Genomic DNA, 13,642 nt, shown 5'->3' on the forward strand with positions numbered 1-13,642 from the left:
TCTGCTACGGACACAAATATGTAAAGAAACAGGGAAAACAAAAGGTTCCACCATCTCCCCTGATGCTTGCCAGAAGTAAAAAGACCAAATTAGTAAATCACAATTAATCTTCAGTTCCATGTGTGGATGCCGAGACTGGGGGAGGGATGCCGAGATTGGGGGAGGACCAAGAGAGAAGTTATTTCCAGTTCTGCATGTATCTGCTACTAACCTGAAGACTCACCACAAGGACAGAAGAACCCAGTCAAAGTGAAAAAATGTTTTAAAATTATTTCTAGGATGGGTGTGTGTGCCTGAGAAGAGTGTGTGGATGTGTTAGGGTTAATCTGGTGGATAACAAGAGTCATAGGATTACCTGGGATTCCAGCATGCTCAGTCACTTACATGCCATGATCCCTTATGCATAGTTCTCATCACTGTATAATGGTTAAAGAAAACCACCAAAGGGGAAATCAGGCAAATTATATATTGATGAATGGAGAAGGAAAAAACTACTTTAAGAATCACTTGCTAAAAAAGTGACCTTGGGCAAGTCAATTAACTTCTCTGTGCCTCAGTTTCTTCAACTGTAAAACAGAGATCCAATATCTGTTCTCCCTCCTACTTACACCGTGAGCCCTATGTGGGACAAAGACTGTATCCAACCTGATGAACTTACATCTCTTCCAGCGCTTAGAATAGTGTTTGACACACATTCAGCACTTAACAAATACCATAATAATAATGATAATACTGATAATAAAAACTGCAGCTGTTCTCCAGTGCTGAGGAATTTCACAGAACAGATCCCTTCAGAAAATGGCAGATGTCCCATTGAATCAATCCGCTCTCCAAGATCCTAAGAGAAATAATAACCTCTCTCGGGGCAGTGAGACCTTATTAAACTGAACTTTTAAAAAGATTTCCATCAGGAAGTAAGGAATCTTCTCAGAGCAGGAAAACTAGATGGATTACCTCATACGCTCAAAACTATGCTTCTCTCCCAGCTCGGACCAGAAATCCGCCATTGGTGGCTTCAAGGGGTTGGCCGAGCCAGCTTTACTATAATCAATTAAAAGAGGAGAGCCATAAAAGTGCAGATACTACCGTAGGGCAATAAACTAGACCTTATCGGTGACAGTGGTGCACATTACAAACATCAAACTCATTCTTTGCTCTAATCCATCAGAAACTTCCTGGCTTTAATAGGCTGTAAATGGCAGAAGCTTTGAAGTCTCCAGGATTAGAATCAGTATTAGACAGACCGAACGAGAAACTAAATGCAGGTGGAACGTACTCTCTGAGTCCGAATTAAAAACAAATCCAATTAATCAAGTGGGCCCTCCCCTGGCAGCTAGGCAGGAGATTAGAGGGGTGCTCAAAGTGTTAAAAATAAACAAACGGGAAGGAGAGAGGCGGCAGGGAACAAAGTCATTAAAGGAAGGCCAGTGGTAGGCTACAGGGAGTACTAATTTCAGAGCCGAGGTACCTGAGGAGCCCAAGGGGTGCATGCCCTCCTGACCTTCTCAGTCGGAGATTCCACTGGCCCTTTCGGAAGGCCCGGACGAAATTGGAGTATAGATAAGGAAACAGAATACCCTAGAAAACGAATGCGCTTTAAACTGGCTTTTTGTGTAAATAATCATCTGGGATACCTACAGTCTGAATTCCTGATAGCTGCTCTGATCTGCCGGGTGTTTCCTAAGCTGCCACTAACCTCCAACTACAGTGTATTCAATGGGCCCTGGTTTAAGTGGACACACGGAAACTACAGGAGTCGGAGATCATGGGCTCGAATCCCAGCTCTGCCACTTGGCAGCTGTGTGACTGTGGGCAAGTCACTTAACTTCTCTGTGCCTCAGTTACCTCACCTGTAAAATGGGGATTAACTGCGAGCCTCACGTGGGACAGCCTGATTACCCTGTAACCACCCCAGCGCTTAGAACAGTGTCCTGCACATAGTAAGCGCTTAACAAATACCAATACCATCATTATTATTATTATTATTACAGTTCTGCAGGGCCAGGCCTGTGTCAGGCCAGCACCAAGAGGAATCCAGGAGGGAGAGGACTGGCTACTTTTCTGACGTCCTTTCAGCCCTGTTACTGTAGGGGTTTTGAGTAAGGGTCCAGGGATGCCGCTGAACCAAAGTGAGCCCAAGATTCACTCCTGACGGACTCTGTCGGATATGAGTGGTGGCCTCTGGACTGCTGACAGCTTGGCTCCCAGAGCCCACTGGAGCCAATATATATGCCCATCAACCAACTGTGGAAGTGACACCTAAGCCACTGCTGGTTCAATCAGCGTGGCTCAGTGGAAAGAGCCTGGGCTTTGGAGTCAGAGGTCATGGGTTCGACTCCCTGCTCTGCCACTTGTCAGCTGTGTGAGTGTGGGCAAGTCAGTTAACTTCTCTGTGCCTCAGTTACCTCATCTGTAAAATGGGGATTAACTGTGAGCCTCATGTGGGACAACCTGATTACCCTGTATGTACCCCAGTGCTTAGAACAGTGCTCTGCACATAGTAAGTGCTTAATAAATACTAACATTATTATTAATGACCCGAAAGCTGCTGCTGGTTCAACCCGGGGTCGCTTACAAATCAGTAGTAATAATATTAGTTGTGGTATATGGTACGTGCTTCAGTGTTTATCATCGTGTAACACTGTACTAAGCATTGTGGTATATACAGTAATAATTGTGGTATCTGTTAAGTGTTTTACCATGTGTCAAGCACTGTTCTAAGCACTGGGCTGGATACAAGAGAATCCGGTTGGACACAGTCCCTATCCCATGTGAGGCTCAGAAGTCTAAGGGGGAGGGAGAGCAGGTTTTTAATCTCCATTTTACAGCTGAAGAAACGAAGGCACAGGAAAGTTAAATGATTAGATTCAGGTCACACAGCAGGCAAGTGGCAGCCAAAATTAGAACCCAGGTCCTCGTAACTCCACTAGGTCATCCTGCTTCTCTTGGGCAGACCTTAGCTGGAGTACAGGGTTCCATCTCCAAGTGGCTAGACTCCAGAGGGCTGGGGATTTCCAGGTGGTTCAAGGTCTTTGCCCAAGGTGGATATTTGTTTCCTCTGGTTCAGTGAACAATGGGACTTTGATGAGGCCTTCATGGGGAACGATATACCACCACCGAGGACACGAATGTAGTCAGCTCACTTGGGTGTACAGTATTAGCATATCTGAACTAAGTTGGAACTTAGGTGGCTATTCATCCCATTTTTCTTGTTATTTTATGGTATTTGTTAAGTGCTTACTATGTGCCAAGGAACTGTACGAAGTGCTGGGGTAGATACAAGATAATCATATTTGACACAGTCCATAACCCACATGGGGCTCGCAGTCTGAATCTCCATTATACAGATGAGGTAACTGAAGCACTGAGCAGTTATGTGACTTGCCCAAGGAGACAAGTGGTGGAGCTGGAAATAGAACTGAAAGAGCACGGCATAGTGGACAGAGCATGGGCCTGGGATTCAGACGGTTATTGGGTTCTAATCCTGTCTCCACCTTGTCTGTCCCTTCACTTCTCTGTGCCTCAGTTACCTCATCTATAAAATGGGGATTGAGACTGTAAGCCCCACATGGGACAGGAATTGTGTCCAACCTGATTTGCTTGTATCCACCCCAGCACTTAGTACAGTGCCTAGCAAATAATAAGCACTTACCAAATACAATTAATTACAAAAACCATAATTACTCATTATAATTAAAGAACGCAGGTCCACGCTCTTTACACTAGGCCAAGCTGCTTCTCCTTTTCATTTTTAAATAAGGACACTCCCTCAGGCTTGGCTCCTGTCGATGGGTCCCATAGTTTAGAATCAGCGCCTGTATATGGAGGGCCATGGAGGGGTACAGAGGCTCTGTAGCAATGAAGAGGGTCACAGGTTCCCCCTCTGCATGCTTGGCATCCACATACATCCTACAAACCTCCACAAAGAACCATTTTGTGTGCAATCTTATGACACCTCTACTTATGTAACTTAAATTGCAATAATGAGCTCGTCTTTTAGACTGTAAGCCCGTTGTTGGGCAGGGATTGTCTCTATCTGTTGCTGAACTGACAGAACTAAGATAGAACTAAGCATTCCAAGTGCTTAGTACAGTGCTCCGCACACAGGAAGCGCTCAATAAATACGATTGAATGAATAAGTTACATTACGGGGACAGTAAAGGGGTACCTACAATTCTTCAGCTAGCCCCCAGTCTGAATCAAGCTTAACTGCAAGCCCAGCCTGTTCATCACAGCCTCAGCTTCCTTTTCTCATTCTTACCTTCTGGAGGGTTTTTGTTCTGGTTGTTCCAAACGACGAGCAGCTTGGAGAGGCTGGGCACCTTTGAAACCTCGGTGATGACCCTAAAAAGGCTCTCCACCCGGTCATAGGTTAGGACGATTGCTGTGAAGCCCTGGGACTGTGGAGGAATTAGTGGGAGGAACAGGGGGTTGCTCACACTGCTCCATTTCTGTAGAAGAACAAATAATAACGAGTCAAGACAATTCTGACAACAACAGGTTTAATTTCCTTCAACCTCTTCCTCCCCATCAAATCTTCGAGAGAGAGGGGCTCCCTGCCCACCCCCAATGCCCATGTCCCCTTTTCTCCCACTCATATCCTAGAGGACAAACCTCTTTGATGAGGCACAGTGTTGAAAGAGGAACATCTGTGGAAAAAACCCTACCACTGCTGATGAGCAAGTTATTGCAATTCAATTGCAACTGACCAACAAGGAGTAGAAGCCCAAAACCTAAGATGCTCAAAAATCTAACACTGAACACAATGTTGATTGCTAGTGGTAAGGGATAGGTCCGGGTTACAAAAAAGATGAAGGGCCAGGGATAAAAAGAGATGGGCTATTTAGCCTATGGCTACTGGGGGCTATGATGTGGACCTGGCTTTTTGGGGGGGAGTCATACTACTCAACAACCTAGGCCTTCAGCTTTTCATATTCTAGAATCAACCCTCCTGATGTTAAAATATCAATCCCCACCCATATAGCTTTCAGTAGAAAGTGACTGGTGATACTAACCCTTTCAATCTAAAAATATGATACATAAATCTCTCCCACAACATCACTACCACTCAGGAATCATCTGAGAATGAATTTTTTTCTTCTGTGAGTTTCTTTCTTAAATTTCTTTAGGGGCTCCTAAAATGTATGAATAAAGTACTGAAATCATTTACCTTCCACTGATTTTTAGCCACCTTGGGGATGTATATGAAAGGCTAATAGTTACATATAACAGATTAGGATAAGGCATGAACTCAAAGCCGTAACTGCTTAAATATGAAAGAGAAGTAGAAATTCAGGAATTAAAATTTCTGAAGGTGCAATGTTTGAGCAAAGATCTATTCTGTGTTGCTGGGGTTTTTTTCTGGTCCACAACTACTAGAAATAATTCAGCTCATTTTTCCTTGACTGCTTAAATTCTTATCTCCCAATTCTCTGTTTCCTTTAAGGGACTACAAAACAAAATAGCGATGACAGCTGATATGATTTCATGAAATTTCTTTCAATTTTTCTAATGAAATCTCCTCTTCCCTCACACACAGGATTGGGTCTGGAGATGAAAATGAGGGTGCTCAAGGAGAATTCTGCTTAAACCACAAATTCCCCCTGAAAGATCCCGATACCTCAGTGCTGGGAAAGATCACTCTAAAGGAAAAAAAAGAGTAAAAATCTCAAGGACTTCTAGAGGGAGGTGGGCAGAAAGAACGGATTATGGGAAGTTTGCACTTCATTTATCCTAACTTCTCTAAAGCTCAGGCCTGTTGAAGGCCCTTTATCCTTTATAGTCAAATCTGGCTCAATGAGCTAGAGCCCAATTGGAAATGCCACAATTTAAGGGGGGAAATGGAATGAAATGCACCAAATACATAATCCTGACACAAAGTGGGCACGCAAACAAAATACTGTAAATACTGTCACTAACAGAAGGAGAAAATATTAAAACTCCAACAAAACTAGGTTTGTTCTTTAAAGAAACAAAAAAAAAAAACAACTCTCCAAATACAGTTACTCCATTAAAGAGAGGGGGAGAAAATTTCCTTGAAAGATGCAAAGATCGATTTCAGAAAATCATTCCACTGGAATTTTAACTGGGGCGCCCCTTGTAAGACTCAAGGGCTCTGATTTCAAGGAGTTGCCAGGCAAAGGAAGCCAGATCGGCTGGCAAGACATATGGCACGCAGCTCGGTTCTCGCTGTGGGTGCCAATCCTGTTCTGGGGTCTGAGATGCTCAGCTTTCTCATGCCAGGCCCCCACGTTCAGAGCAAGGACAGAAAGCCGGGAGGAAGCAGAGAAGGGAGCATGCTGACATGTACGTGGCTTTTGTAGGTGGGGCTGGAAAGGTCAGGGTCTGCTCAGAAGCCTGGCTTGGAGGAAAGAGATTGAAAGCCTTATGAGTGACTGCCAAGGCTTTTAAATGAGCTACAGAAGCACAAAACAACAAACTACAATTGTACCGGTATGAAAGGCCAAATTAAAAGAATAAAGCCTGGCCCTCAAGTCATCACCCTCCTGCTACTGGCCTAGTGGAAACTGCTTGGGCCTGGCCGTCAGAGGACCTGGGTTCTGATCCCAGGTCAGGCACTTGCCTGCTGTATGACCTTTGGTAATTCATTTAACTTCTCTATACCTCAGTTTCCTCATCTGTAAAATGGGGGTTCAATATCTGTTCTCTCTCCTACTTAAACTGTGAACCACATGTGGGACGGGAATTCTATCCAATCTGTACATACTGTATCTACCCCAGCACTTGGTACATATTAAGTTCCTAAATTCTATAATCACTATTATTACTATTATTACTATTATAAGACAAGTTCTAGCTAATGTCTTAGAGGGAGTCTAGCCTAGAGGAGACAACTAATTGTTAATGAGAGGGTCCTGAGTACAAGTTGAATTCAACAATAACCCAGATTAGTCTAAACTCTGATGGTGTGATTCAGGCATTTTTCAGTTTTGAAAAATTCTTTTTGGCTGTCTAGATGATCTCAAGAGCCCAAACCTGAATTATCAGACTAAGGTAGTCCCAACTTTTAGACATTTCCCCTGTACCTCGGTTGTATTTAGGTGTGGTGGACGTAAGTGCTATCATTTCTCAAAGTAACAGAGACTGCTAAGAAGTTAGGAAACAAAATTAATTCACCTTCCACAAACTAACTCAGTTCTCTGATAGTTCTAGAATTCTTTTTGAATAACTGGTCACATGAAGCCTCCCTTTTTGAAAAACACAGGGTCTTTCACATAAGGTTTTCTGCAAAGCATCCTGTCATCCAAGTCCTCAGCACACATACAACGGTCAATGATAGTATCCTTGACAATTAAAGTCTGACCAATTCAGAACAGGGCAAGGGTGAGATAAAGTACCAATTTACTCTTCCATCTCTTACTCCCTCACCCCCACACCAGTAGTCCCCTCTGCCTCACTGGCAATTGTTCAGCTGAATCCCAAAGCTCACTGACAATATTGCAAAGATGTGAGGTAATTCTCTGGTGCTTTCAAAACCCTAAGGATTTTGAGTGGGATAATTCTGAGTTAGGCCATTCCTGATCTAACGGAATCTCAGAAACTAGGGAGGTTTGAGGGATTCTCCCATGACCCAGCTGTTTTCTAAGAAGTGAGTCTCATAGGTGGGATGTTTCACACATCCATTCAGTCATATTTATTAAGCGCTTACTGTGTGTACAGCACTGCACTAAGCACTTGGAAAAGTACAACACAACAATAAACAGTAACATTCCCTGCCCACAACGAGCTCACAATTTAGAGGGATAATGGTATTTAAGTGCTTACTATGTGCCAGGCACTGTACTAAGCCCTTGAGTGGATATAAGCAAACCGGACTGGACACAGTCCTTGCCCAGTATAGGGCTCACAGTCTTAATCCCCATTTTACAGATGAGGTAACTGAAGCCCAGAGAAGTGAAGTGACTTGCCCAAGATCCCTGCATGCTTCATTCCTTGGGGAGGAGGCAAACTTCTGCAGGCATGTAAGGTGCCACATTTATGCAACTGTTCCATGTCCTTTATTATTGCTGGGGCCACGGGTCCTCAAGCAGGATTTCTGAGGAAGCATGCAATGGAAAGGGGATCAAGGGAAAAAGCCATCTTTCTTCTACTTCAGCCAGACTCACTTTTCTGCACCTCGGTCTGGCTTTTAGGCCAGGCCTGAGCTTTCAAAACTCTCTCCCGGAAGCACCCAGCTGGGCCCAGAGACGGTCCTTCCGGCCCTGCCACCTGAGCTGCCAGCGTGGATTAATTCCTCTGTTGGATTCAGGGGTGGAGTTCGGTACTTGATGGCCAAATTTCAGGAGCTGAAAGGTGACCCTTTCAGATGACCCCTGCAAAGAGGTGTTCGACACCCTCAAATCAAGGGGTGAATGCAAGTCTTTCACCATTGATAGACATGGAGGGGGAAAAAAAAATCACCCACTAGATTGTGTCTCCTCGAGTCAAAGCAGAATCGGAACTGCAATGTAATGCTGTCCACGTCTGTTAGAATAAAGGCAGTAATTTCATAAACACTTTAACTCTATGGTGCTTTGCACTCAGAGGGCACCCACACAGTGGTTACTTAATAAACAGGGGCAGTTTTATCTGTAACATGAGCACTCTAAACTCTATTTTCTATGCCAATTTATCACTTTTTGACTCAAATGATAATCCACGGAGGGATGGTTTTTAGGATTTTTTTTTGGCTCTGTAGCTTTAGTTATCTTAGCCCTTTTCCCATGTGATCTTTGCTGCAATGATTCAAAATAGAAAGGTATGTTGTGTACATTCAACAAATACAGTGACCTTTTGTATGGCTAAAGAAAGTCTTAATCTCTAGATTTAGTACGTCTCAACCCAATCATCCACCAAACCACCACGCCCAATGGAGAGGCTTGCAAAAACAACTGAGAGGAAATCTGGGAAGAGTCAGTCCTTCATGTAAATCAGAAAGGAGATCACTGAAAGGATCGCTTCCATGACAATCATTTTGATTAAGCAGGGAACTTGGTTAACATATTAATAACGGGAGACTGACAGTGCCAAGCACAATTTTTTTTGACTGAGCCTTGGTTCATCACAACAAATTATCCTTAGTTCCAAAAAGCACACCTCTTTCCTAGTTAAACACTGGTGACCATTCTTCAGTAATCATCCTTACCAGGGTCATTTGGTTTTCTGGGGCATTTACTTTCTCAATAGCACCATTTTATCATAGGAGTGGAGACACGAATGTAGCTTTTACATTCCCTGCCTCCCCCACCTCCCCCCAAAAGGAAACTCAGAGATAAAAGATCCTGATTAATAAATGGGTCACTGATCCTGACTGGTGCTATCCTCCTACAAATGGCAACTGTGCCATTCTCTTACCAGATTATGGCAGTTGGGAGAAAATCAATGTTTATGGAGTCATATACAGGTCCTAACATGGATGCTGAAGAAAAAAGGGCATCCTGCAGAGGAAGGTGGAGGGGAGACAGAGAGCACACAACCAACCAAAAAACTCTCAATGAGGGGAATATTTCAAAAGAGCATTTAATCACCTCTGAAGTACCATTAAGAGCTGACCCCCTACTGGCTGACTGAAGAGAGTGTCTACAGTCTGAGACCTCTTGACCCCACTTTCTGCAGGAAATCGTGCAAATTTAAGCCTCCATAATTTACTCAAGACTTCGACTTCTGCCTCGGAAAAAGGAAAACAATACCACAATTAACTCAATTCCATCCTGATTAAATCCCCATTATGGCAGGCAGGGCATGAAATCAGGAAGCATCATCCACAAGCTCCCAGTAATGGGAGAGATCCAAACAGGGAGAAAACCAATTCACGTAGTTTGGTCTTGGAGGGCATGATGGGAAAGAGCTGGCTCTACAGAATTCCTAAAAGAGGGAGAAGAGATACGAAGAGCGGGGTCGTTCATCACTTTGACAAAGTGTTGACATTTGGTTATGGAAAAGGCAAGCCCGACGCCCCCTTCCCCTCGCTCCCAACCCCCTTCTCTCAAGTAAGTATTCATTACAGAAGCTACATACAAACCCCAAGATTGATAGATTGCTATCACATAAAAGTGATCCACTATAACCAGTTGTCAGGTCACGGTGCCAGCTTCCGAACAGCTAGCTCATGTTGCTGGCTCTAGGAGGCCCTTGAGTCTGACCTAATTCTCAGCAGACAGTAAGGCAGGATGAGGCCAAGGTGTTCAGAATGAAAGGAAATGGGAGGTTATTACTGAAGTCAGATGTGTAAGAATCCTTTTAAGTGGATTCCAACCCAACCCACTGTCTTGTTTGTGGCAAACCTGAGCTCAGCAAGTTTCCACTGGCAAGGGAATCTGCATATTGCATTACCACAATCCCCTTTATGGTTATTGTTTTCATTCAAACATTGGTGATTCCAAATGATACTAGCCCAGATCCACCAAGTTGAGTACATGGAATTGAAAACACAGCCCAGATGATGATAAACTGGTCTTCCCTGGAGACATTCTGGGCTGTGCATACTGTAACTGAATATTCACCTAGACTGATTTGGAATAGTAAATTAAAGCCCATGATTGGGGGAGTAGATTAAGTCACTAGTTTAAAACTGGCTAAGTAACTGATTAAAACTGATTAAGTAACTAACTCCCCTCTAGCCTGTAAGTTCCTTGTGGGCAGAGGATGTGTCTACCAACTGTTATATTGTACTCGCCCAAAAGCGCTCAGCACAGTGCTCTATACACAGTGTGTAAATATGATTGACTGATGTAAAAGTCTTCAACTCACATACAAGCTAAACCAAGCATTACAGTAAATTCTCAAGGTAATTCTGAAACTAACTCCCCTTACCTGCCCAAATCAGAGTTTTTTTATTCCAATTTTTAATCTCTTTTCACTTTGTTGCAGTCAGTCCATTAGGCATCTGAGTCAAACCACTTTGGGTTTAATACTTGACTGTGATGAAAAAGACAAGAGAAAAGCAGCACAAAGGAGCAGAGAATGTAGCTGAACAGAAAGTCGTCTTTCTAATACCTGGCACTGAAAATCTGTACCTGGTCTTACCACAGTGGAGAGAGATTTTCTTGGGTTTTTTTTTTAAATATCAATCCTAAACCACAATGTGGTTTCAATTATGAATTACCAGACCAAAAAAGAAAAAAAAGAAAAAGCTTTGATTTATTCTATTTTCCTCCAATTATGTATGATGTGTTTCCACTGAATACTTTGAAAAAGTATTTCATCATGCTTCCCATCCTGGAATGGTCAAAGGGCAAAACCAAAAGGAGTTAACCCTCTCATCTCTTCTCTAGAGCTAGCCATACTCAACATCAATTAACATTGACCAACTGCTTTGAAGTCGACTAAGCATTAGCATCATACAGTATTGCTGAAGAGAACAGAAACGGTTTGAAGGGGTGAGTGTCCCCTGTCCAAAATGGCAAGATGATATTTACGACTATTGGTCCCAAGGGATTTGAAATAGGCAATCCGGTAATTTTAATTGTTTAACAATTTAAAATCTCTCTGTCCCAACCCACCATAACACTGCAGGTTTGCCTAACGTGCTGACTTGGGAAACTAATTGTCAGGGAAAAAGAAAAGTGTGTTTCAGAAGAGAGGAATAAGCTACTGATATTTTGTATCTTTAATTCACCTCATTTCTAGGTGTCCAATGAGATAGCTAAACCAAAATAAAAGAGGAAAGAGGAGAGGTGGAAGATATTTTATTCCAATGTAGATCTATTTTCTCAATGTCCAATTAGCAGTGAGAAGAACCTTATAGGCAGGCTAGTACAGACAGCCAAGAAGGTGTAAAGGGCAAAGAAAGAGAGAAATCATTTTGACTCCTCAGAACAAGTAACTGATTCACGTGAGAATACTGAGGATCGGTGACATTAAAACATGGGCTTACTGAATTGTATGCTTAGACAGAGCACCTTGCTCCCATACTCCTTGGGTCCTGTGGCAAAAAATATCATTTACCTATTCAGATATAGAGGTGCTAGATACTACAGTACATGGACTAAGTGAATGGCCCAGAATTCAAAAGAAGTTCATAGTGAAGTCATTAGTGGTCAAGTTGTATCCCTTTGAAAACTAAAGGACTAAAGGTGATTCAACACCCATTTTGACCTGTCAAGTGTTAGGCTTTGGCTAATACAAGCACTGAGCTCCAAAGGGCATCTTCACAGGATTCTACTATTGCAATGGACTCTTCTATTCACATCCACGCTTCTGTGTTATCTCTTGCTCCACTCTTGTGAGATGTCTATGGTATTTGGTTTCCCTGTATTTTTGATGATGATCTTAATAATAATTATGGTACTTTTTAAGCGCTTACTGTGTATTCTAAGCACTGGGGTAAATATAAATCATGTAGGACACAATCCCTGCCCCACATGGGGCTCACGCTCTTAATCCCCATTTTATCGGTGAGATAACTGAGGCACAGAGAAGTTAAGCAGAAACGTGGTGCAGGCAAGATTAAAATGCTGGTCCTTCTGACTCCCAGGCCCGTGCTCTATCCACTGAGCCATGATCCTTCCCTTGGTTACTGGTGATGATCGCTTACCACGGATTTGAGGGTGGCAGAGAAGACGGATGCATGACTGACAGTCCGTTGCTCATCTGCAGTTGCAGCTGCTAGCTGCATCTCACAGGAAAAAGCTAATCAATCAAGATTTGGGGGAGATTTACATATTTTATGACACTGGATTCCTAAATACGGCTGCTCTGACACTCGTGGAGTTGCCAAATGGCCCTGATCCTTCTTCAACGATCAGGAGACCAATGCTCTTGGCTGCCTCCCTGCATAGGACTTTTGGCTATGACTCGTTTACTATCAGAAGACATGAGGTTGAATTACTGTGCCAGCTTCCAACAGCAAGAATTCTGAGATTTCTTGGCTTCCTTATAGTCAAATCCAAGGCCTGATCCTCCTTGACGTCTTCTGCCTCTGACAAAGTGGATCACTCCCTTCTCCTCGAAACACTATCAGGCCTCAGTTTTACTCTCATGGTACTAACCAGGTCCTTCTATCTCTGGGCTACTTTCTCAGTTTTTCTTTTTGGATCCTCTTCTTCTCTCATCTTCTTCCTGTGGGTGTGGGCTGCCTACTCTTCTTGATCTACACTCCTCTCAGGTAGCTCATTCACTCAAATGGTTTCAGTGACTACCTCTATATGGCCAGTGACTAAATCTACCTCGCTAGTCCTGATCTCTCAAATAACTTGCAATTCTGCATCTCCTCTTGCTTCCAAGTCATCTCTACCTAGAAGTCCCACCAGTACCTAAGATTCAACATGTCTCAAAAACAACTACTTATTCTTTCCCGTTAAGCCCTTATTACCCTATTTATTTTGTTAATGAGATGTACAGCACCTTGATTCTATTTATTGCTACTGTTTCTGTCTGTCTCCCACGATTAGACTGTAAGCCCGTCAATGGGCAGGGACTGTCTCTATCTGTTGCCGATTTGTACATTCCAAGCATTTAGTACAGTGCTCTGCACATAGTAAGGGCTCAATAAATACTATTGAATGAACAAATGAATGAATGAATGAATACTCCTAACTTTTCCACCTCAGTCAGTAACAACATCATGTTCCCTGTTCTAGAGGCCCACAACACCTCAGTATCATCCTCGACTCTTTGCTGTTTTTCAACTCTCATATTTAAT

The 13,642-nt window shown here is 43.1% G+C and overlaps 1 protein-coding gene across 2 annotated transcripts in view; it reads right to left on the reverse strand.

Moving 5' to 3' along the window:
* The window catches only part of EXT2 (exostosin glycosyltransferase 2), a 137,678-nt gene that overhangs the window by 46,494 nt on the left and 77,542 nt on the right, over positions 1-13,642 (reverse strand). For both annotated transcript variants that reach the window (XM_029060301.2, XM_029060300.1), the window contains exon 9: positions 4,262-4,451. In XM_029060301.2, the coding sequence (XP_028916134.1) occupies positions 4,262-4,451 (190 nt within the window). The remainder of the gene's footprint in view (positions 1-4,261; positions 4,452-13,642) is intronic.

This window comes from Ornithorhynchus anatinus, chromosome 3 (assembly GCF_004115215.2).
Source record: "Ornithorhynchus anatinus isolate Pmale09 chromosome 3, mOrnAna1.pri.v4, whole genome shotgun sequence".
Classification (NCBI taxonomy): Eukaryota; Metazoa; Chordata; class Mammalia; order Monotremata; family Ornithorhynchidae; genus Ornithorhynchus; species Ornithorhynchus anatinus.